This window comes from Ursus maritimus, unplaced genomic scaffold, assembly GCF_017311325.1.
Source record: "Ursus maritimus isolate PB19 unplaced genomic scaffold, ASM1731132v1 scaffold_20, whole genome shotgun sequence".
Classification (NCBI taxonomy): Eukaryota; Metazoa; Chordata; class Mammalia; order Carnivora; family Ursidae; genus Ursus; species Ursus maritimus.
In genome coordinates, this window is record NW_024424453.1 from 32,500,209 (window position 1) to 32,525,330 (window position 25,122).

At 48.4% G+C, this 25,122-nt stretch overlaps 1 protein-coding gene and 1 long non-coding RNA gene across 8 annotated transcripts in view; one reads left to right on the top strand and one right to left on the bottom strand.

The window, feature by feature from the left end:
- The window catches only part of LOC103679452, a 33,981-nt gene extending 11,277 nt beyond the window's left edge, over positions 1 to 22,704 (bottom strand). For 2 of the 7 annotated variants that reach the window (XR_572959.2, XR_572947.2), the window contains exon 1: positions 2,771 to 2,967. This is a non-coding gene — a long non-coding RNA (uncharacterized LOC103679452). The other 5 variants (XR_005836578.1, XR_572948.2, XR_572955.2 and 2 more) reach the window with 5 other exon arrangements.
- Positions 15,828 to 25,122, top strand: part of GALNT15 (polypeptide N-acetylgalactosaminyltransferase 15) — a 47,388-nt gene continuing 38,093 nt past the window's right edge. Inside the window, exon 1 of the mRNA XM_040636841.1 lies at positions 15,828 to 16,903. Within this exon, the coding sequence (XP_040492775.1) occupies positions 16,377 to 16,903 (527 nt within the window). The 5' untranslated portion in view covers positions 15,828 to 16,376. The remainder of the gene's footprint in view (positions 16,904 to 25,122) is intronic.

Below are 25,122 nucleotides of genomic sequence, written 5' to 3' on the forward strand. Positions count from 1 at the left end.
GGCTTCCAATTTTCAGTCCAGCTACCTTCTCAAGATGCATGCTTTCCCCTCACGACTCATACAGAAAAAGTACTAAGCCCGAATGCCCAACCCAAGAGATGCCTTTTGGCCTTTCTCTGACATTGTCTTCTGGTCTCTCCAAGAGTCCCAGTAAGGAGCAGATTATTGCTTTCAACAGCACACTTCTCTTCCCAGATCAAGGACACAATTATCTTGATTGGTTTATAAGCTCAACTTTGCACTTTGTGAGTGATTTCACTGTTGGATTGGAGTGCTACCACAGTCAGTTCTCTTAAGTAATTTGTTTGATTTATTTACAGAGCTGTGGGGCCCGGGGGGGGGGGAGTCTATTGAAATTCATATGCAAATATAATTTAAAATGTAAATCCATATTTTGAGCCAAGAGCACGGGCATTTTTAATGGGAATGCAAGGTAGTCTTGTGCCTGAAGTTACGGTTCTTTGTGGCTAATGGCTTGATTCTCTGTGGGGTTATATTTGCAGATGCTAGGAATTTTCCGAACTCTTGTTCAGAAAGCAGGGAGGCTATGCGGAATGTCTAAGATTTATTCACTTTCCTCCAGCTGCAAGAGGAGTCAGAGGTTCAGTATAAATGGCTCAAGTAAAATCTCCACTTTATAATGCACATCCAGTTTCCATCATAGAACATTAGTGGTGAAAATTCTCTGGGGAACATCATATCCAGCCCGTTCCTTCTGTGAATATATAGAAATATTTCCAGTATTACACATAGAATGAGTTGCAGAATTTGGACTGGGATCCAATGTTCACCACACCTGTGACCAACCCAGAAACAGGTGCATAAACTTCAGTTCTACCTCTAAACAATCTCTCAGAAATTTCCTACAGACTTACCTCCAACTTAGTACATTCAAGGTGCATTCATGACAATGTACTTCTTTCAAGAGTGGCAGAAGTGCCTGGCAGGGGCGGGGGGGGTGGTTGCCCCAAACTGTCTGGATATATAAGCTTCTGAACACAAGGCTTACGGGAAGGTTCCAACAGGCCATAAGAGTTCTCTGTTCCGGAACCCAGCCCTGTCTCCTCTTAAGTCAGGGAAGGCCTACATTTCTGCCTGTCCCCCTCTTTTTTTTTTTTAAAGATTTTATTTATTTATTCGACAGAGATAGAGACAGCCAGCGAGAGATGGAACACAAGCAGGGGGAGTGGGAGAGGAAGAAGCAGTCTCCCAGCGGAGGAGCCTGATGTGGGGCTCGATCCCATAACGCCGGGATCATGCCCTGAGCCGAAGGCAGACGCTTAACCGCTGTGCCACCCAGGCGCCCCCTGCCTGTCCCACTCTTGCTTCTTAGCAAACCACTGTTGTCAAGAGACATCTCCACCCTATACAATTTCTCTCAGGGATCATCTCACGTTTATTAAGAGATCACACAAGGTTCTCAAAAGCCTCCTTTAGAGACAATCCCACTCTTGCAAATTGGGACTCCCTACAAAGAACATCCAAGGAGTAAATCCCAGTCCCCATCTTGGGGACCATCGTCCTCATTGTCTTCCTATACCTCAATGTCCTAGAGCATCTTTCCCTCCCCATTCCAGGTGATGCAGAGAGTAGGGAGAGTTGGAGGCCAAACTGGCAGCATCTGGACCATGTCACAACTTTGCAGGTCAGACTATATGTATTTGCTAGACTTTTCCTGAAGGCTAAGACTAGGCTGCTCATCAAGTCATCTCTTCCCCATCCACTTGGGTTTTACACTGTAAATGTTCACGGATTAGCTATTTCCAATGCCTTCCCATCTCAAATGGCGGATAAAAGCGGAAGAGCTCAGGGTCAGCCAAGCTGCTGAGAAGTCACAAGCCGTAGACATGTGACCCATTGTTTGGATGTTCAAGACTGTAGTAATGCTGGCTAGAGTTTATTTCACACATCTACCCTGCTGTCTCCAGCTCTGACCCAGCCTACGGAAGGGAGGCAGAAGCTTTCAAACATGATGATAAACAATGAGGTCACAGGACACAACAGCCAAGCCCTCTTGGACTCAGCCAAAAAAAAAAAAAGAAGTCCTTATTGGCTACAGAAGCCCTATGGGTCACTATGAGTCAAAGAATCATGAGAAGACAAATGCCAGAACAGCGACAAGAAGTCATGGAGAAGTGCACTAGCCACGGCCAATGGTGGGCCTTGGACATCGAATAAAACTTGAGGCAGGTGAGAGAGATGACCTCACTAGACAGACACAGAGGTGCCTGGCCACACACGTGTCAGGGCAGACTTCTCGGCATCTCTTGTCCTTCCCAGAATGCCTTAGATTGCACAGGAGATAAAGATACATTTTCCTGGACTCACACCCAACAGGTGGAGTTCTGTACATCTTCCATCAGAGGTTGCAAACTGGCAGTCTGTGGCTGAAGTTGGCCTGCCAACGTGTTTTCTTTGGCCTTAACGGTATATTTTAAAATTCTTGAATCCATTGCCAACTTTCACAAATTGGGGATTTCACATTTTTAAAAATATGAATCTCCCACTTTTCTTGAAAAATCAGATTTGGCAAGGATAGACCTTTTTCCTGCATGGCAAAAATTGGCCATAGTGAGTGACAGCTGTTCTTGTCCAACAGGGGTTGGAATTTGCCAGCTTCTGCAGTCCCACCTCGCTTATTTCTCTTGCTTTTGTTATCTGTCTTCAGGAGCCACCTAAGTTTACATCCCTGGTCCTCCTGTCTGTCGCAGATCCTCCTCTCCCACCGTAGTAGAAACCCAGGCTGGACTTCAATTGCCAGTGTCCTTACCTCTTTGCCTGAGGACTTTCTTCAGCAGCCAGTCCCTCTGTCTGCTCCCCAGCAGGTCATCAATTGCCCCTTCCCAGCAGTCTCTAAATAATTGGAGCTGGTGCATAAATATCCCAGCTTCCTCTCCCCATTTGGGATCACTCTGAGGCACATGTTGTACCCTGGCTCCCAGAAGTCCCCAAAGATATTAAGCCCTAGTTACCCACCATGGTAACTACCTTGTTGACATGCCCTTTAAAGGCTGTCTTGCCTTCCTTATCCTCTTCTCTCCCCACTAGTAGTTTTTCTTTTCTTCTCTTTTCTTTTTTTGCCACCTGAATAAATTAAGTGTACAGTTTCTTACACAATAACAAGAATTTGCAGTTGCTATGTTTTATGCAGTTGTCATCAATACAGAATTAGCGAATAGTGAACCATTGCTTCTGGGGGTGGGGTTTCTAGGCTTCTAGTCACAATGCTTTCATCAACCAATCAATACATAACCTTGTATTTTGTGTCTGTGTTCAAAGATATATTATTCAATATATACTGTTGATTCATAAACATTGAACTCATAGCTAACAGCACATTAACTCTTGCCTGAATGGAGATTACCTAACACATATATTTTCTCCATAGACCACATCACAGCCTTCTTGGGCTTAGGAACTCTAGCCAGTACGTCAGTACTAGGCTTGGGGGCAACAATGAAAAGAACAAAAATGGGGGAAATGTAGCACTAAATAGAATATGAAAAGTGTACTTGTTTACAATATAAGAGCTGAAACAAGAAGGCAGAGCATTACCTTGTTTGGCCTCATCTGGGAATGGGCACATCAGGTAACTCAAACTTTTTGCCACTCTGTGCGTGTTCACAAATGAATGTGAAAGTGCCATGAATGTTGATTTTGAGGTTACAAATATTACAGTAAGGAGGCAAATTCACAAATATAGAATCCATGAATAATAAATATCAACTATACCCCAGAGTTTGCTTCCAGGGGACCCCAAAGAAAGACAGCACCATAGAAATGCTTTCTTCCTCAAATAATTCAGGAGCAACTAAAAACACTGGGAAGCAACATAAAACAATGGTTTTCAGGCATTGGCCATTGGGGAGCACAGGATCCCCAAGAGAAGGGAACAAATGAAGTACGTCCTATGATTTCCCCAGAGTATTGCCCAGAGACCGTTTCCAGCTGTACTGCAGGAACGAGGAACCCAGATGGAGCCTGGGGGTCACCTTGAGTTAAAGAGATGGAGCTGGGGGACCAAGGAGGTCGAGGTGGTTAGAGTTGGCAAAGCAGAGTACTGGAGACTGGAGAGCTGTGCTCAGAGGGTGCTCCAGAGATTTGCAAGGATCTGAGAGCCCTCATATGAGCTCTGATCAGAACATGTGGTGCGAGGAAACACCAAGGCCACCGAAAGGAACAGAGGGAAGAATCCTCAGAGCTTACACGGGGTTGGGAATAGTGTTCCCACCAACTAGAGTGGAAAACCTTGTAATTCCTGGGGCCTCAGGCAGAGTACTCAGCAGGGTCTTGTCTTGGTAGTGTGGAAAAAATTGGCCTTCAGCTGAAGATCAAGCTGTTTCCAACTAAGTGAATTATCTTCCAGAGCAAAGCTCAATAAAACTTACAGAAATACAAAACATCCACCATCCAACATGATAAGATTCACAGCATCTGACATCAAAGAAAAAATTACCTGGCATGCAGAAAACCAGTAAAATATGACCCAAAGTGAGGAGAAATACTAATAGAAATAGACCAAGAAATGACACAGATGGTAGTATTAGTAGACAAGAACATTGAAACCATTGTTGTAACTATATTTCGTATGTTTGAAAGTGGAAGACAGATGAGGTATGTTAAGTAGAGACATGAAAGATGTAAAAAAGATCCAAATAGAACTGGTAGTGACAAAACCAGAATGCCTAAGATGAAAAATGAAACAACACACTAGATGGGATTAATAGCAGATTAGATGCTACAGAAGTAAAGATTAGTTAACTTGAAGACAGAGCAACAGAAACTAGAAACAAAATGAAATTCAGAGAGGAAAAGAGCAAGAGAAGTCAGAGGCTTTGTTAGAGTGTGGCTTCAGTAGCAGGTCATTTAGGTCTGTACCCAGAACCTGATGGTACGTGGGCTCTTGTGGTCCTTGGGAGGAGACACAGTGGGGAAGCTGGACTGGGGACCAAGTTCCCCAGATACAGTGTCAAGGGGAAGGGATGGACAAGCCTCCTACCATGCTCAGTTTAAGGTGGCTTCCGACACGTCCCAGCTTTCTTCCAGGCCTTAGAGATTTGGTGGGAAGTTTCCTGCTTTACTTTTAACGGATATTCTTTCCAGGAAATGGAAGGAATGGCTATGGAGTTTTTGTCTCCCTAGTCCTTTCCCTCATTTTTGCCCTCCTGTAAACATCGGAACCTTTCTTTTTAAGACCATCTACTCATTAATGAGAAAGGATAAATGACAAGAACACAAAATGAAGATGAGAGAAAGGTCCTAAATACCACACTAAGTTTTCATAGATTTTGTTTCTACCAGATGGTAAAACATAAAAATGGCTGTGAGCTTGCCTTTTTCAATGGACATGTCTGAGCCCATTCTCAGATGATCTTAATATACCCCGAATAAATGTTGAGGCCCTGCAGAAATGGATATTCAAACCTCAGTACCACACCAGTTAAATTTCCTTTGATTATGAAATGTCTCAAACATACTGAAAATAATGTAATTGACATGTATTTACACTCCAAGTCTTTAAAAAGTTGACTTGTGGTCATATTGGCCTCAGAACTTTGGTTCTAATTAATATTTAAAGTTACAAATACAGCTACACCCCCTGCCCCTACTCTATTCCATTTTTCCTCTATTCCCAGCAGTGCTCACCTCCTAAAAGTGTTTTACTTTTTAATAATTTTTATGTTTACCACATATGCTTAATATGTAGTATCATTTTGATTCTTTCAAAAATCCACACGGATATTACACTGTCCTGTTACAACCTAATTTCTCACTCGATATGATGTTTTAGAGATTTGTCTGTGTGGACTTCACTATGTGACATTATGTGGACATTTTGGTTATTACTTATTTTTTGCCATTACAGGGCTTTGGTGAATATCCCTGCACATGTTTTTTTGGTGAACATATCAAAAGATTTTTCCAGAAGTGCAAATGCTGTACTGTCTAATATGGGCATGCTCAACGTTACTGGATATTGCCAAAATGCCCCTCAAAGGTACCAGTTTACTGCCGCCAGTGAACAGTCCCCATCCCCCATATCCCTGACTGAATTGGTATCATCAGACTTTAAAAATGTTATCAGTCTGTATCTGGACTCTCTGTTCTGTTCCCTTGATCTCTTTCTCATTCATTTGCCAGTACCACACTGTTTAAATTATTATGGCTTTATAAATTTAGATATCCGGGGAGAGGGATCTCCTTCTTTGTTCTTCATAATTAGCATTCTTGGTTCTTTACCCTTCTGTAGGGATTGTAGGGTAGCTTGTGAAGATCTATGGAAAGCTCAGTTAGCACTTTGAATGAAATGAGAGTGAATTTATAGATGAATTTGAGGAGGATTCAGATTTTTATGATCTTGAGTCTTTTCACCAAGGATCATGCTATTTCTCTCCAGGTTTACTTTTATTCCTTCAGTAAAGTTTATAGTTTGCCCCACAAATTTCATGAGATTTATTACTAGGTACCTTAGAGCTTTTGTTGCTGAGATACCATTTTTCACTTATCAGGTAGGCAAAGATTAAAAGGGCTACTAACACTCTATACTGGTATATAATATTATGGGGAAACAGGCATTTTTATATTTTATTATTGCAAGTGTAAATTAATTCAGCCTCTTTGGAGCACAATTTGTAATAACTTTAAAGTTTTTAATGCATATTTTATTTGACCCAGAAATTCCACTTCCAAGAATTCACAAATATATGCACATACATGTGAGATTTTGTGTGTCTAAGGATGTTTAAGGCAAGATGATCATAAGAGCAAAAAATTGATAACAGGGGCGCCTGGGTAGCACAGTCGTTAAAGCGTCTGCCTTCGGCTCAGGGCGTGATCCCGGCGTTCCGGGATCGAGTCCCACATCGGGCTCCTCCGCTGGGAGCCTGCTTCTTCCTCTCTCACTCGCCTCCTGTGTTCCCTCTCTCGCTGGCTGTCTCTCTGTCACATAAATAAATAAAATCTTTAAAAAAAAAATTTAAAAAAAATTTGATAACAGCCTATATGTGTATCGGTACAAGCCTGGTTAAATTAACCAGGTTAAATTAACTGAATACTTCATCCAGTCAATGAAATACTACATAGCAGCTTTATAAATACTTACATGAGAAAAACCCCAAGATTTTTATTTTTTTCTTCTTCCTGCTTGCTTTAGGGTTAGTTCACTGTTCATTTTGCAGTAGCCTGAAGTAGTGGAATAGGTTTGATCTGAAATTTTTCTTCTCTTTCAATATAGATATAAAGCTATAAATTCCCCTCTAAATCTGCTTTAGGTTCATGCCATAAGTTTGGGTATGGTGTATCCTCATTTTCATTTATTTCAAAGTATTTTCTAAGTACTCCTATGATTTTCTCTGTGACCCATTAGTTATTAAGGAGTGTATTGTTCAATTTCCACATATTTGTAAGTTTCTCAGATTTCCTTCTGGTATTGATTGTTCTTGGCTGGAGAACATACTTAATATGACTTCAATCCTTAAGTTATTGAGGCTTGTTTTAAGGTTTAATATATGGGCTATCATGGAGAATGTTCCATATGCATTTCAGAAGAACGTGTATTCTGCTATTGATAAGTGCAAAACAGAATCACCTCTTAAAATTCCTTTCCTCTCTTCTCGTCCTCTGTTCCCTGCAATTAGTTCAGAGCATCTCTTCCTCTAAACTCGACATCTCTCACTCTCTATGCCCAGTCCATAGGGTTTTCTCCCTTTTTTCCCCTTTTCTCCTGTCTCACCTCTTTATTATATAGATCAACTTAGCCTCTCTCATGGTAGCTCTCTCTCCTGCCTCTTTCTTCTCTTCCTTTTCCACTTTTCCCATCGTTTAGATTCTCCCAGATCAAAATAGAACCTGAGAACTGACTGACACAAGAATTCACTTCTTTTACCAAGGCCTCTCTAGTTCAGTGTCTCTCTATCCATTTTCCTGAAGCTGCAATAGGAAAAAGTCCAGGAACAGGGTTGATAAGGAAGAAGCTCTCCATATGATTAGGATTCTCTATATGGTTAAAATGAGCTGGTGAAAACAAAAATGTTCCCTCTAGACCCACCTTCCATGGATCAAGACCGAATGGGAAATTGTGTAAACAAATTCTTAATCATCCATGGCAGGATTAGCCTCCTCCCTCAAGGTCATCTGCTATAAACTCCTTCTTAACTCTGTCGATGTCTCACAGAACCAAAGGCCAGGCTTTGAGAGTGGCAGCCTCGAAGCTGCAATCAATCTGGCTTTAATTCATTATTAACACACTACTAAAAAGCCCTTTTGAAGTCACAGCACCAGCAGGAGCCAAGCACAGGAGATCCCGCGAGCTTTCTAAGATCTTACAGCCTATGGGCGGGTGGAGAAGTAATTGCACTTTTGTTGTTCACCAACAGGCTTGGAGAAGTGTCAGGCCTTTACATTTTATTTTGTTTTCTTCACATGTACCGAAATATTAGTTTGTACGCATCTCTAGCAGTAGTCCCAGCACAGTGTGAGGTTATAATAACTTGTGGACCTGTCTTACTGGCCATGTCTTATTCATCTTTTTATTCACCATGCCAAGCACCTTGCCTGGTGGATATTCAGTAATGTCTTCAGAATGAAAGGAGACAACACAATAATAAATACACCCAGTAGGGCTTCACAGTGCTTTTCCGAAAGAATCATTATAGGTATTTCAAACCTCATATACTGGTCACATAACACATCTCTATCTCCAAAATCCATACCATGCCCTCTACTCAGCCCTGTACGGTAATTATTCTACCAGGTCCTCTCAAAAGTTTGCCAGCATCTTTAATCCCTTCAACCCCAGTTCGAGTCAGTGTAATCATCTGCAAAGTCTATTTCAAACGTGTAGTATTAATGCATATGCACGCATGCGCAGGCACGTGCACCCACAAGCTACACGTTTTCAAGTATAGAGCACGGTGCATTCACCCTGCTTTTTGCACCAGGACAGGAAGTAGACCTTTGTTCTCAGGATTAGAAGAATGAGGAAGGACAGAGGCACATTGTTCTCCCAGACCTCTTACACCTTCAAAGACACCTGGAAATCAGATGGCAGGATGACTGAAAAGTTTGCTCTCCCTAATTGCCTCTGTGCCCTAGCCCTTCCCTATTCTGACCACTGGCGCCCATCCTCATTGCCTTGGGGAATGGACGGCACTGAAGAATGCTGCTTACAAAGAAATTAAATGCTTGGCTTTTCAGGTTCAATAGACTAAATAGGGACATAACACCCCCCCACCAAAAAAAAAAAAAAAAAAACCACCTGAAGACTACCAACAGATCCTCCCTGTTCTGTACAAGAGCCAAAGGTCCCCTGAGCAGTCTGTTGAGAGTAGATCGTAGCATCGACAGTGACTGATGTCACCCAGAGAGGGCTCACGTGGCTAGTCCGAAGGTGGTTATGAGAATCTTGGTGCTCATTCAGAGGGGCAAGAGAGTCAGCGGTAGCTGAAAAGATGGAAGAAGTAAGTAGAGACTCTCCTGGAGTGTTCTCACCACATGGAGCTGAAATGCACACCGCCTGAATTTGTATGGAGTCATTTTCCTGGTACATCTGCCGCTGGGAGCTGGCAGGAGCTGTCTGAAGTCTTGTTTCTGGGCTCAGCAAGATGTTGATTTGGGTCATGGCCATTGCCCGAGGCTAGGCTGCCCCAGGCAGACAGAGTCAGGGGTGCTCTTGCCTCCCCACCGCCCTATCTGGAAGGATCCATAGAGAATAAGTTTAGTGTCCATGATCGGCCTCCCCATCTGACACCACCTGGTGCTACTGAGCAACAGGGCCAATTTTCTCAGTATGTGTTTTTAGGAGAAAAAAGTCGTTGCCCTTAAAAAATACATAATCATAGGGTGCCTGGCTCAGTCTATTAAGTGTGGGCCTTCAGCTCAGATCATTGTCTCTGGGTCCTGGGGTCTCGAGATCAAGCCGTGCCTCGGGCTCCCTGCTCAGCGGGGAGTCTGCTTCTCCCTCTCACTCTGCTCCTCCCCCCACTCCTGCTCTCTCTCTCAAATAAATACATAAAATCTTTTTAAAAAAATACATAACTGTGACTTGAAAATAACAGGATCTTTAAACAAAATTTTTTTTTAGTGGAATTGGGTGATTAGAATGAATTCCAAAATACTGTTAGGGTTGCTGAGATTAACTGTGTTTTTTAAGACAGGCTGTCTCTACAGCGTCAGGCATGGCCTTTACCCTGCAACATATTATTCTAGGCACCCTATAGAACATGCTGAAGAATGTTTCCCTCTTTTGAGGACTTTAGATCTGAAAGAGAACTGATCACATAGCTATCCGTTCCGTTGCACAGACTACAGATCAGGAAACATGTCACAGTCAGACTTACACAGAAAGAACAGAAATAATCTTGCAGAATACTATAGGAAGTTACCCCTCCCAGCAATTACTTCCCTCCACAACCAGAAAATAAAAGGGATAGATCAAGTATTTATGCTTGCTGGCATCCCTGTCTTACTCTGGATTCCCCCAAAAGCAAACCCTGAGGTAAGAAGGTGGGTGTAAGCAGTTTATTTGGGAAGAGAACCAAGAAGTACAAGCGAGGGGGTGGTGAGAACGAGATAAAGAAGGGAGAAGGTGGAGAAAGGGTATATTGATGAGCAGACTGCCCCTGTGGGAGCTCAGTGCTGCTAGGAATTCTCTAATGAATTATGTAGATCAGAGCTCAGAAGAGTTGCATTGAGTTTATGCGGTATTTTTCACTGGAGGCATTTATCCACCAATTTCCTTTCCTTAAACCTAAAGTTGCTCCCATAGTTAAGTTCCTAGCACTCCTGACTCGCTCTGCACGAAGGGGGAGTGAGTTCTCCAATGGGGGAGAGACCCGCAGGCGGGCAGGGAGAGGCGGGCACTGTGGCACGCTGTCTGTGGGCGTAGCCAGCGTCCATCTGCAGCCACATGAGAACTCAGAGCGAGGCCAAGGGACCTAGTGCGGTGGGTCAGCCACAGCTGCTACAGTCTCTCTGGGAATGAAAGAAAATATATTAAATGTATCTATTTTTAAACCCACTAGTCCTGAAGAGGAAAGGTTGAAGGGAGAGCAAAGAGACCCTGGATCCCAGGGGATCCCTGGAAAGTGCCCTACGCCCCTCCTCCGAGCCAATCTCCAAGGCAGAAAGTGTATATGGAGGTAAATGAGAGAAGCCCTAGAGAGAGAGAGGACCAGTGTCCCCATGCTCCAGTACAGTCCGGGGCAGTGACAAGCCCCCAGAGTCCTCTTCAACCAGCATGCTGTGTGAGCAGGAGAAAAGTCCTACGCGGGGGTTAGGCTGGTGGGTGTGAGGTGGTCTCACAGAGCTCCCTATGCCCCCCGAGAAGAGTGGCGCGGCTGTGCTTCGGGAAGCCTGTGGCCCAAGCAAGCCCTGTGTTTGGAGAGCAGGTAGTTTACAGAAACTCTGTAAGGGTTTTCAGAGGCCGGATGGGACCAGGGCGCTTTCAGGGGAGGCTGGCATGGGTAAAGAGCAAAGAGGAGGACAGGTGTGCTCCCTCTCAACGCCCGGGCCTGGGTAGCACCCACGACCTAGACCCTGCCCCAGGGACAAGGAGAGGATGGAGAAACCTTGAACGGCCTAAGACTGGTTTATGTGTGAGGCCAGATGAGTGTTTTTATTTTTGCCGCAAATGAACTCATGAACCCACACTGAGGAGAATGTGGCCTCGCACATCTGAGGTTTATACACGCAAAACTGAGCTCCCGTGCTTCCCACTCGTGCCCAGGAAGAACGTGTCCCGGATTAGAGAGAAAGACAGAAAGAAGCAAATTGAGTTTGGACTTCTCTGTCATGTTAAAGGAGATGTATCCTTTATATTTTTAAAATTTTTTATTTGAATTGAAACAGAGCTGACATATGATGTGATATTAGCTTTCGGTGTACGGCATAGAGATCTGACGATTATATACACTGAGGGAGGTGCGTTCCTTATGAGAGAGCGCTCCACCCTTTGCAGACATCAGAAGCATCCGGAGGGTTTGTGAAAACGCAGATGCCTGCCCCCCCCCCGCCCCATCAACTCTAGCTCAGGAAGTCTAGCAAGGGCCTAAGAAGGGCCTCTGTTCTTGGTCACCCTTGCATTTGAAGATGACCTACAAGCTTCATAGATGTCACTCCTCCCTTGATGTAGCCCAGTGTAAAAACTGCTCTCCGTCAATGCTTATCATTGTGGTATTTACACACACGGTTACTCCCTAATTGGTGGTAATGTTCTTTCCCAGTACGATCTGTGCACAAGGAAAGCTGAGCCGAATGGGTTGTATCAGAGAAGCAGGAGTGAGGTTGGCCACCTCAGGCCTGGTCCTGTCAGGTGGTCTGAGGGAGGGGAGGGGGTGGGGCTTGCATGGCCTCACATTCCCTCCTCCCCTTTCTAAGGCCCAACATTGGTACGCATCCCAGGCTGTTACCTTATTGTCAACAATTCGTTCAGTGCCCAATGTGTAGTGGACATCAGGTCTCATCTCCAAGAGCCATGCATTTGACATGTGTAGCTGAGCCGGGCCCTGAGTTCCATGTGGGAGAGACAAAAATGCAGCAACCGTTAACAGCGGAGGCCAGAGAGCGAACAGCCATCACCTTATAGCATAACAAACTCACACGAGGACGTGCCTGTGGTCAAGCGCTGGGGGGAACTGTTTTTCTCTTCTCATCTTGTTTCTGGCTCTTCTCTTCACCTCAAGTTCAGACAGGAACCAAATGGGGACTGGACATTCACCTGCTGATGACATCTTGAACCCCGCTCCCCGCCCCCCCCCCGGGCCAGGTGTCCTGTTGCACGGCAGAGAGCTGATTTACTAGCTGACGTCCACTGTTCCTTCAGTGAAGGCTCTCAGTCTCTGACTTGTTCAAGCACTTTGACCTGCTACCAGACTGAATTGAAGACTGAATGTTTTTTCTAGGCAAATAGCAGACTTTTCTACACTAAAGGTGCTGTGGCCTAAGAGAAAATAGGCGGATAAGAAGCTAAGTCCCCGTGGCTTGGGACCTGCGGCTCCCTCCACTCAGGGTGACTCTGTCCGTGCGGGAAGCGCGTGGGGATTTTATTTCATTCTTAGCAGGCTTCAAGTATCATCCTCTGATTATGGGCTGTGTGCAACCCTTTTAGGGCCGATCAGAATCCCAAAGTCTCAGAGGACACCCGACCTCACTTGACTTGAATCAGAATAGCTATATTGTTGTCTCTAAGTTTATTTGACAAATATTTATTGAGTGCCCACTCTATGTCCGACACAGTTCTCTGGGGAAACAGCAGTGAATGGACCAGTGGAACAGTTCTGCTTGTAGAGCTAACCTTTTATGGGGGTGGGATGGGGGCACAGACAACAAAGAACCGAGTTATCTTATTTATCAAGTATTGGGAAAATCTACAGAGATTCTCAAAGAAAGCAAGAGACCAGAACGTCATGTGTAGATGGAGGGGCTTCTGGTGTGAAAGGTGGGTCAGGAGAGGCCTCGCTGAACAGGCAATATTGGAAGAAAATGAAAGCAAGTAAATGAGCCTTATGGCTGGCTTTCTGGGGAAGGAAAGTTCAAGGAAAGGATCAGCCAGGTAAAGGCCCTGAGCGGGGAGGTGGTTGGTGAGTTTGAAACCAGTGTTGCTGGAGAGGGTCGGGAAGGGTGTTCTGCCATGAGGCTGGAGACTGCACATTCCTTGTTCTCTGAAAGTCTCCTGGAATCATCCTTGTTAACCTCAAAATGTCCCAGAAATTCCAAATTCCATCTCCCAGAGTGTCTGCCTCTTGAACCTGACTGAAAGCCGTATAACTTCTACCCCACCACACCCTGATGTGGGATTTGGAAAATATGGTCCAATCCAGCAATCCTAACTGCTGTCCATCAGGACGCTATGCTGGGCTATTAAGAACAATCACATATAACCCACCATGTCACCTCTGACTCTGAATGTCTTCACGGAAGACAAACACACACACACACACACACACACACTGAGCTGGAGCTCTGGAAGAAGCAACCGAATCAAAAGGAAAAACATTTTTTTTCCATGAGATGTTTAAGTTCCCATTCTAAGATCAAAATCAAAATAGAAACAACGAGCAATTCATTTCAGGAATTACCCAGTGGCAGTTCCCCACTCCCTCCCCACTCCACTCCTGGTTACTGGGCAGCCTGGCAGTCCTGCAGTCATCAGAAAAAACGCACATCACATGACGGTTGGTCACCCTTAATCAGTGATTCCAGCCAGAAGCCCAGGAGCTCTGAGCACGCTGGATTCCCTCCTCTCTCCCATCTACCTCACCTCCTTGGATCTCATGGATTCAGACACCATCCCCGTGCAGTTTCACCACCTGCAGGCCAGACCTGTCCCCCGACCTCCAGCTACGACATATCCCACTGCCCACCCTTCACCTCCCCTTGACTATCTACGAGACATCTCACACTTCACATGGCCCAAACCGCCGCTGTCATACATCTCCTCCTACCAACGCCTGCCCTTCCCCATCTTGGTTGATAGCAACTCTGTTCTTCCAACTGCCAGACCAAAACCTTTCTTTCTCTTGCACCGGGTATCAATTCACCAGCAGGTTCTACAGGGTCTTCCTTAAAATATGCCCAGAAGCCAACTACTCCTCACCACCTCCACGGAGGCCACTTTGGTCCACGCCTTCATCACTTCTCACTGCAATAGCACCTGAGTTGGTCTCCTTGCTTCTGCCCTTTGCTCCCCCAGTCTAATTCCAACATGGCAGCCAGAGTGATCCCCTTCAAATCTAAGTTAATTGTGTCTGTCCTCCGCTCACAACCCCGAGGGCTCCCATTTCCCTCAGAGGAAAGAGGAAAGCCAAAATCCCTTACGATGCCCTCCGAGGTCCTCCATGATCCCCCCTCACCTCTTACCCCCCTCACCTCTTTCATCCTGTTTTTCATCACACTCTGCCTTCCTCCCTCCGTTCCTGTCACACGGCTTTTCTGCTGCTCCGGGGAAGGCCCGGCACATGCTCGCTGCAGGACCTTTGCATTTGCTCTCCCCTCTGCCCCAGATGCTCACGCCCACATCGCTGCCTGGCCCTCCTCCTTACACAGATGCTAACTCTTCTGTGAAACCTTCCCTCACCACTCAGTGTCCGTTGTCAACCCCCAGTGCATGCTCCCCAGCCCCTTGCCCTGTGTCACTTTCCTCCTTAGCCCTTATCACCCCCTGACCCACTGTATTTTTAAATTAATTATCCGTCTCTCCTGCTAGAATGTAAACCCCAGTCTGAGGCACAAATTTTGGTGTTTTATTCATTGCTGGACTCCCACTCCCGGATAGTTTTGGCACGTAGTAGGTGCTCATTAATATTTGTTGGTTGAATGAAGGAGGTTTTATAACTGAAGACCATGCCACTCCTCTCCTGATTTGCCCCCTTCGTGGCCGTGTATAGAAGGCATTCAGATGCTCTTGTGGGCAGGAGGGGCTTACAGGAACATCTCCCCCCAGCTTCCCTCATTTTCAGGTTGAGGACAGTGGTCCTCAAGAAGGAGGGAGAGTCCAGCCTAACATTCCAGATCACTTGTGGGAGGCTGGGGGTGCAAACAGACAGCTAGCTGTTTGCATCTATGCTGCAGGTACACCTGTCTGGAACCAGGAGGGAATACTCTTTCCTGCCCCTGTGGGTGGGGAAAGAAGTCTTCCTATCAACGGGATTCAAATCTGAACTCCTGGGATGTTCCTGTTTGGGTTTGGTCCTGGCGGGGCCGGTGTTTATTTTGCCCCGGCGTTGCCTTCTGTGGGATTGTGCAAAGCCTGGGAACAGTGAGGGCATTAGGACCAGGAGCGAGGCGCACACTTGGCTCCTGATGTGTCTGGCAGAGGGCTCTCAGCGGAGCACGGAGCTATGTGTGAAAGGAAATCAGGCGCTGCCTGCCGGCTTCACATCTGTTGATCTGACCCGACTTGAAGTGTCCAAAGGAAGACGACTGTCAGCTCTGCTGGACTGAGGACCCACAGCTCCCCCCAAGACATCGCATAGCAACCTGACCATTCATGCAAGGGGCGGGGAGGGGGGGGAGACGAAACACGTGAGACCAAACACCTGAGCAGAATGGAATAATTTTTTTTCCCCAAGGAGATAAAGGGGGTAAAAGGGGCAAAACGATTCCATTTGAAGACCCCGTGAATGGGCTTTCAGAAGGCAATTACAGAAATCCACTCAGAGAGAAGCCAGGGTGCTGGCTTCCTGATTGTAAGTGCGAGTCAGTCTTATACATGCTGTTGGCAAATGTGAGATGGGAAAAAAGGAGCAGGTTAAGTGACCAGCAAAAAACTTCCAGGTGGAACTAGGAAGCTAGGTTCTCCTGCAAGCCCGAAGGAACCTGGAGCTGGAGGAGGAAGCAAACTTGAATATGACCTGTTGCGTTTGGCAAGTTCCAGCAACATGCTCGTAAGGAAGCGATGCCGGCATGGACCATGCAGACTGCAATTCCTGCTGCTCTTGCTGATGCTGGGATGCGTGCTGCTGATGGTGGCCATGCTGCAGCCTCCCCCGCACGCCCCCCACCCTGCGGTCACAGCCCAGGCTGCCCAGCGCAGCCCAGAGGCTGGCTACCGCCTGGACTTCGGGGAATCCCAGGAATGGGTGCTGGAGGCTGAGGATGAGGGCCAAGAATACGGCCCCCTGGAGGGACTGCCCCCCTTTATCTCGCTGCGGGAGGATCAGCTCCTGGTGGCGGTGGCCTCACCCAGGGCCAGAAGGAACAAGACCCAGGGCAGGAGAGGTGGCAGCTACCGGCTCATCAAACAGCCGAGCAGAAGGCAGGATGAAGAGGCCCCAGAGAGGGACTGGGCGGCCGAGGAGGAAGATGGGGAGGTATCGCAAGATGAGCTGACCCCACTCAGCCTGGAGGAGGCGTTCAGTGCCCGCATCCCCCTGCAGAGGGCGCTGCCCGAGGTACGGCATCCACTGTAAGTAAGGTCCTGGCTTCCCCTTCCCCCAGCTCCTGAGGTGTTATCTGCAGACTCAGGGGGTGCCAACTTCCTCCACTCTGCCTCCACTGTCCTTAGGGCAGCAGTTCCCAAGGTGTGGTCCCTGGACTGGCAGCAGAAGCATCCCCTGGGGACTTGTTAGAAATGCAGAGTGTCAGACCACATCCCAGACCCACTGAGTGAGAAACTCTGGGTGGGTCCGGTGAGTTAACCAGCCCTCCAGGTGTGGAAAGGAGGAGCTCCTACTTGCCCTTCTCTTCCCCACCCGGGTTCTCGTCCTTCTGTCTCGGGCTATCAGGTCAAACAGCTTTATCCATTTAACACATAGTGAGCTTGGGGCAGATGTTCTCCCACCCACCTTCCAACTCTAATACTCGGCCTGGATACATTTTGGTATTATGATTGCTGCTATTAGTTGCTTTCCTTTTGGGTCAAAGTAACAATTGAAACTAACATTTATGTGACTCCTGCCATGTGCCTGATTATTTATTTATTTATTTATTTAAGATTTTATTTGAGAGTGAGAGAGCGCACAAGCAGGGGGAGTGGCAGAGGGAGAGGCAGAGGGAGTGGCAGAGGGAGAGGGAGAGGCTCTCTTTCCCCACAGAGCAGGCAGCCTAATGTGGGGCTCGATATCAGGACCCTGGGATCATGACCTGAGCTGAAGGCAGATGCCTAACTGACTAAGCCACCCAGGTGCTCCCATGTGCCTGATTTTAATCTAAGAGCTGTTCGTATATTAGCCCTTATAACTCTGTCAGATGAGTGTGAGTATTACCATCAGGCTGATTTTATAGGTATGAGCACAAGGCACATAGAAGTCAAGTAACTTGTCCACAGTCACACAGCTGGCAGGTACCAAAGCAGGGATTGGAATCCAAGAAACTCCAGTCTCCCTGGACTGCCACCCCATGCCGCCCTCCTTAATCTACTGGACTCAGGGCACAGTCCCAGTGCCCAGGGGCTAGAATGCCGCACCGAGGCAGCCTAGCCTGGCAGGGTGGCCCCACGCCCAGGAGGCAAGCTGGGAAGTGTGACAACATGGAGGCTGGACCCCAGGAAAGGCTGAGCTTGCCTTGTACATCCCCTGTCCTCCCCCACCATCACCATGGCTGGCTGCAGAGGAAGGCTCTGGTCCAGCAGCCAGGGCCAAGGCGGCTGGTTAGTTCGGGGAAGTCCCTTCCCTATAAGCCACTGCTCTTCCTAGAACCCAGAGAGTTTCCCGCCAAGCAAACTCATGTTCTGACCCTCTGGGTGAGCGGGTCCATGTAGAGCTGCAGTCAAGAGCGCGACAAGGTACTCCTCTGAATCCGGGGGGGGGGGGGTTCCCTCTCAGCCTGACTGCCTGGTGTTCACCCTCAGGGCCGTGCAAATACGGGTCAGCGGCCGAGAGTGGCTCCCTACATCGCGCATGTGGGTGCCTCACTCATCTTACGCACCCCAACCTTGCTGCTCCAACTTCAGCTCTTGGATTAAAAAACTCTTTTCAGGAAACATCCAGACCCAGCCAGGCCCACCCCGGTGCAATTTTGGGCTCTCAGAAGTTTGACTGCATAACCCTTACTACAACCAAAGCTAAACGGTCACTGATGTTTGTTCAATGCTCAGGTCCCTGCCATGAAGACAGTGAAGAAATGAGGGCTGAATGGATGAACATATTGTTTTCAAATTCTTTGGGTACATTTTTTCTTTGGCCTAGAACAAGAACGAGTGTCTTCATTTTGCCACTAAGAACCGTTGCCTCAAACAAGAGGGTCTCTGGCTACCCCCGGATGTGTGTGTGTGCATTATGCCAACGCGCTGTGCGTAAGCGTGTCTGTGGGTGCGTAGCATACGTGTTTGTGCCTATGCGTGTTATGTATGCATTGTGCTGTGTGTAGTACACATATGTTGTGCATTAGGCGGTGCCCGTGTGCCTAGTGACCGCGTGTGTTGTGGTGCGCTGTGCACAGGTATGAGTTGTGCAGTGTGTAGTCACACGTGCACGAGTTCATGTTCTTCTGTGTGTGCATGTTGATGTATGAAGTGGTATACGTGGTACGTGTGTGATTCTGTATGTTTTGCACACAGTGAGACATGCGTTGTACGTGTGTGTGTTGTGACCGGGTTTTGGTTTTGTGTGTTTTGGTGGTACTCGCGTGCATGTGTATTCTGTTGTGACTGTGTTATGTGTGCATGATGTGCTTGTGTGAGTGTGTGGGCTGCATGTGTTGCACACGTGTGGTATGAACCTGTTATCTCGGCTGTCCGTGTGTATGGGTGCTGCGTGTGCTGTTCATGCGGTGTGAAGTGCGTGTTCTGTGTGCGCGCGGTGCAAGTACAGGTGCAGTGCGCAGCATGTGTGTGTACCTGTGGCTAGTATATATGCATATTGTGTATATGGTGCATGCGGTGTGCTGTACACATGTGTGTTACAAGGTACTGGTTATTTTGCATGTTTGTGGGTACATGTGTACAATAGTATTTGGCAGGTGTTGCCTGTGTGCATTGAGTGAATGTGTTGCCTATAACTGTGTTGGGCGAGTTGTACATGTGTATGCAAGTGTGTTGTGTGTGTTATGCTTGGGGTGTGAACTGCATGTGTGTGTGTTGTGCGTGTGTGGTGTAAGTGTGGGTACAGTTCGTGTCACGCGTGCAATGTTCGCAGACGTATGTGTGTGTGCGCCGCCTCAGTGGTTGCATCTTCAAGCCAGGGTAACCAATTGGTGTGTTTGTCTGGGGCCTTCCGTACTGGGAAACCCCGCAGTCCCTGGGAAACCCGCGCCCAGCTTGCCCAGTTCTCCCAGGCCCGCCATCAGCCCTGTGTGGAGGTGTGTGGCGCCCTCTGCTGGCCAAGCCACTCCATGCAGCCTGTGCGGCCTGAGCCTCGGCCCCCAGCTTCTCCTCCCCCTCTGCAGCTCAGGTGCTGCTGTCTCCCCTTTCAGCTCCTCTCAGGACACACAGGGATTCTCTGCAACGCGAGGCAACAAGCACCCGCTCTCCCTCCAGGGGGAAGGGACTCTCCTCCTCTCACCAACTACAAAACCAGTACTAAATACAGCTCATAAAAGAACAGCCGTGTGGGGCACCTGGGTGGCGCAGTCGTTAAGCGTCTGCCTTCGGCTTAGGGCGTGATCCCGGCGTTCTGGGATCGAGCCCCACATCAGGCTCCTCCGCTATGAGCCTGCTTCTTGCTCTCCCACTCCCCCTGCTTGTGTTTCCTCTCTCACTGGCTGTCTCTCTGTCAAATGGATAAATCAAATCTTTAAAGAAAGAAAGAACAGCCGTGTATTGAGTGCCTACCCTGTGCGCGTCCTGCACTGCTTTCCCACCAGGCCTAGCAGAACTCTGGGAATCCTGGTGCCTCTGCCTTCGGCTGTAGTGTGCCGAGCACCACCCATCCCAGGCTTCTCGTAAGCCTGTCCTAACCCAGACAAGTCCTGCCGGCCCCAATTCATGCACCAAAATCTCCAAATCAGTCCTGGCCTTTGCTCATTCCCCTCAAAAAGCCACAGGCTTTTTCTGAGGACTTCTAGGGTCACTGCTGAAGGTCATGTTGGAAAGGGGCATGCAAGGAAGTCAGTAATAATGCAAGACCAAAACAGAAAATTTAAGTGGAAGAAGTCAAAAAGCAGGCTCTGGAAGGAAAGGCAAAATTACAGTGAGCATTTATCTGAGCACTTCCTATGTGCTAGGGACCCTGCTAAGGTTTTCATTCATTTAGTCTTCATAATGAACCCATAAGCTAGATACTATTATCATCTCCATTTTACAGATGTGAAAACCGAGGCACGGAAAGGTGAGGGGACTGAGGCCAGGTTATCTGACCAGATGTGTCTGGCACCAAAGTCATGTTCATAACCACCACTTTCTGGGCAAGTCACTTGGGCTGGAAGTATTTCAAGTTTCTCCACCTATAAATTAGGGAGAACTCACACGGGTCCACAGGGAGACCCGGAGGAGGATGTCTGTCACAGCGTCCTCGGTGGCACTGAGACGTTGGAAGCCACCTGGACACGTGGCCGGGGCAGCTGGGTGCAGCCCAGAGGCGCTCGGCGGGAGGTGGAAGCCACAGACTCAGTGCACAGCACTGATGGGGGAGATCTGTAAGCACCATGCGGAGCAAGCAAGTAAGATGCAGAAAAGAGGCCCATAGCGCGACATCCCTGGGAAAATGTTAGCTCCGGCACACTGACCAGTGCGTTCTTTGCGAGAACAGATAAAGCTCCATGGACGAGCCATGCTATGGGGAGGACAGGGTCCTGGGGGCAGGGGCAGGACTAGAAGTGAATGAATACATAGATGAAATACAGAGAAATAAAGAGGCCCAGACTGAAGACTAGGGTTGACTTAGTCCTTCAAAGCTGCTGTCAAAAAGGGGGTCGGGGAGGAAGAGGCCTTGCCCACTCAGCCTCGTGTGGCTCGACAGCTTCCAAGGCTCTGCCAGGCCCAGCTCTCCTTTGATCATACTGGCACCCGCATAGGGCAACCGATTGCCAGGATCAAAGAGGCTCCCAACTGAGAAAGTGCTTTGTAATCTCCTGGTCCAGGCCGTGGTCCTCAAACCTGAGTGCACATGGGATCCCCTAGAGGGCTTGCTAAAATGCAGATTTCTGGCCTCCTCTCCCGCGGTGCCTGACTCAGTCGGTCAAGGGTGGGGCCCAAGAATTTGGTTTCTCCAGGTTTCCTGGGTGATGCTCCTGCTGCTGGTCTTTATACCTAACAGGTTACAAAGAGCCGCACTTCTCACATTTAAAGTGTGATCCCCCAGGCATCTTGTTGAAATGCACAGTCCGATGTAGTAGGCCTGGGGTTCGGCCCCAGATGCGACACTTCCATCAAGCTCCCAGCTGGTACCAGCACTGCTGGTCCACAGACCACAGTTTAGCAGAAGGGGCTCTATCGCTGGTTCACCAGAGTAGGTACATGTCAGATTCCCCCATATTGCTTGTTAAAAATGTAGGTTTTCAGGGGCGCCTGGGTGGCTCAGTCGGTTAAGCATCTGCCTTCGGCTCAGGTCATGATCCCAGGGTCCTGGGATCGAGCCCCACATTGGGCTCCCTGCTCCACAGGGAGCCTGCTTCTCCCTCTCCCTCTGCCTGCCACTCCCCCTACTTGTGCTCTCTCTCTCTGTCAAATAAATAAAATCTTTTTAAAAAATGTAGATTTTCAGACCACTCTGCTGGAGAGTCCCCACAGTCCTGAGTTGGAGTGCAGTGATCTGAATTTGTAAAAGCTGATGTTAGTTCGGGGAACCACTGATTTGGACAGTGAGTGGAGAGGGAGTAGAGCTCTGGAAGCTTCCATGGAGGAGGCAGTACTGGGATTAGAAAATAGAAACGAGAGGCAGAGAAGAACACAGCCCCCTTCACAACCCAGAGTTTTGTACTTAAATATAAACGTCAGCTCAGCCGTACCTGGCTGGGCGCTACCTACTTGCACCAACATAGAACTGGCATTCCCATTTTGGCCCATGTCTCCCTGGTTTATATCCCCACAGCTGTGATTAACTCACATGCCCAAAGAACAGTGGAGCTGGGGCTGAATCCCGGCCCCAGCTCTTCCTGTGGGACCCTGTGTGATCGCTCAACCTCTCCACACCTCAGTTTCCTCCAAAATGTAGCTAAAATAACACCCTCGCGTGGGGTTGTAGGTTGAATGAGATAAAATGTGCGATGATTTCCCCACTCGGTATTTAAGTCCAAACAGAAGGTGTCCTTACCATATTCTTGAGTGTAGGAGAAGTCAGAGCAGGCAGCTGTGGAGAGCACGTCACTGTCCTATCTCTGCTCAAAGAGTTACTTTCTACCCCATGGGCTGCTGAGTCATCACAGACACAGTGGCACATTGGAATTACCTGATAAGTGTTAAAAACTACTCATACCAGGTCCCACTCCCTCGGATTCTTACTTAGTTGGGCTGGGGAGAGGCCTGGGCGTCCCCAGGTCGTTCTGATGCGCAGCCGGGGCTGAGGACCAGGGCTGCGAGGCACCGGGTCCACAGCCAGTGGGGAGACCCAAGAAGGGGTCTCCTCTCCTCTGTTCCCTCCCTCCTGCCCAGAGGCCGCTCTGGCTTTGTTGTCAAGGAGAGGGTGGTGCTGCAGTCTACCTTCCGGTCAGGTCTGTTGCCGGCAGGCAGGCAGTCACCCCAGGATGCTGGCTCTGACACCGGGCTGCAAAAGAGAGAGAAGACAGCTGGCAGGAATCAGTAAGTCTGAACCAGTGCGCATGGCCCCGGGGCGGGGCCGGTGAGGGGAGAGCAGACGGGGCAGGTTGGGGCAGTCACCCGGGGCTGGAGCTCAGCTTATCCACCCTCTCAACCTGGAAGGGAGAAAAGACAACCCAGTGTGGACAGTAGGAATGCTAGTTCTGGGCCCTGGCCAGCCGGGTCACAGAGGGAATACACACGTACCAAGCTTTCAGCCCTCAAGCCCAGGGCTGGGAGCAGTGCTCTCCACTGCCCCCACCGGATCTCCGCTCTGGATCTGTCACCCCTCAGTGGGCTTGTGGTATAGACAGGTTGAGTATAACTCTCTGAGATCGAATGTGCTCATGGGAGTCAATACGGTAGAATCTTGCTTTGTGCCTTGGGTTAAGCTGGGGGATTAAATCAGAGGTGGTTAACTCCCGTCTTCTCTTTTTTAATTCTTAGGAAAACTGCTATTTCCCCTGAAAGTGTGGTCCTCAGACCTGCAGCACCAAAAATGCAGAATTTCAGGCCCCACTCAGACCTACTAGATAAAGTCTCTATTGTTAACAAGATCCTTAGCTGATTTATATTCATGTCAGAGTTTCAGAAACTCTGATGACGCCAGAGGTTCACAGCCCCGTCTGCCCGTTAGAATCCACTGGAGAGTTTTACAGATCATCACACCCAGGCTCCACCCCAGACCAACCCATTAAATACTGCTTGTGGGACTGTCCTAAGTGCTTCTAATGTGCAGCTGCTCTTCGAGGTGAGAGGGAGACACTGCTGTTGCTGCAGGTGTCGGGGTTAGTGCTGTCTGCACAGGGAATGAGGAGCTGGGACTGCCCAGGGAGGTGAGGGTGCAGGGGAGGACGGGAAAGAGACTCATAAGCCATAACCCCTCTAGGGCTGGGTCTTCCTGATGACCTCCGGCAGCTGGTGTCCCCCGGGCCTGCTCATGTTGCCCTCCTGGCCACTTACCTGCTAATGTCTTGCCACTAATAACCACTGCCCTCTGCTCAAGCTCTGGTCTAAAGGCCAGCAGCACCCAGATCACCCAAGTGCAGCCTCCGGGATCCAAATCTGCACTATGGATGGAGATGGTGGAGCATGACAGGTGGGCATTAACATCTGAGAGGCCTTGGGCAACCTCTTGGGTTCTGTTGCCTCATCTTTGGCTTACTGCCTGTTCTATGACCTGCTACCAACTGCTGATCCTCTCTGTAGGTCTGAATATCAAACTCCTTGAGATAGAATGGCTGGAAGGTTCACCTGGCCACGATTTGGGGGAGACTATGCCTGTTAGGGGGACTACTGCCCCAGGATGCCTCATAGGCCCTGGTCAGTGTGCAGACCAGTGACTCCCTGTCAGTGCCCATCTTTAGTCCAGGGTCAGGGAGCCAGAATCACAGCAAAGCCAAGGATGCCTGGAGCACCTCAAAAGGAGGCTGGGAGGTTTCTGAGGACCCCATGAAGAGAAGGGGACTGTGTGCCCTTGTGTGATTTCTCTCCAACTCTTAGAATGATAGGCGGGCAGCATTAGCCTTAAGTCTAGGCTCCTGCCGGTCCCATACTTCTCTCTCATTTGTAGGAACATTGTCCATCCCTCAAAGCATCATTCCCAGGCTGTGTCCCAGGCCTCCTATCTCTGGGCCTGGACTGGAAATTGGTATTCCCAAGATGAGCCCCACCAATTACAGACAAAATGGACTGAGCACTGGGATTTTCACAGAATGTGGGACACTGACTCTATGGCGCTACCCTCCCAATTATATAGCCCACCAGTCTATATACTCCTTGCAAGCAAGAGCAGTGTCTGCCATCATTCATTGGACAAATATTTATTTAGCAACAATGAAAGGTGAGAATGTGCGCAAGACCCAGCCCTAAACCCAAGGAGCTTGGGGAGCACTGAGGGATGTAGATAAGCCCCCCGGTTGTTGCATCCGTGGGCTCCAGGAAGCGATAAGGACGCTCGTCTGAGAGGCGGACCTCTGCCGATGTGGTGGAAGCTGGAGGTCAGTAACCCCAAA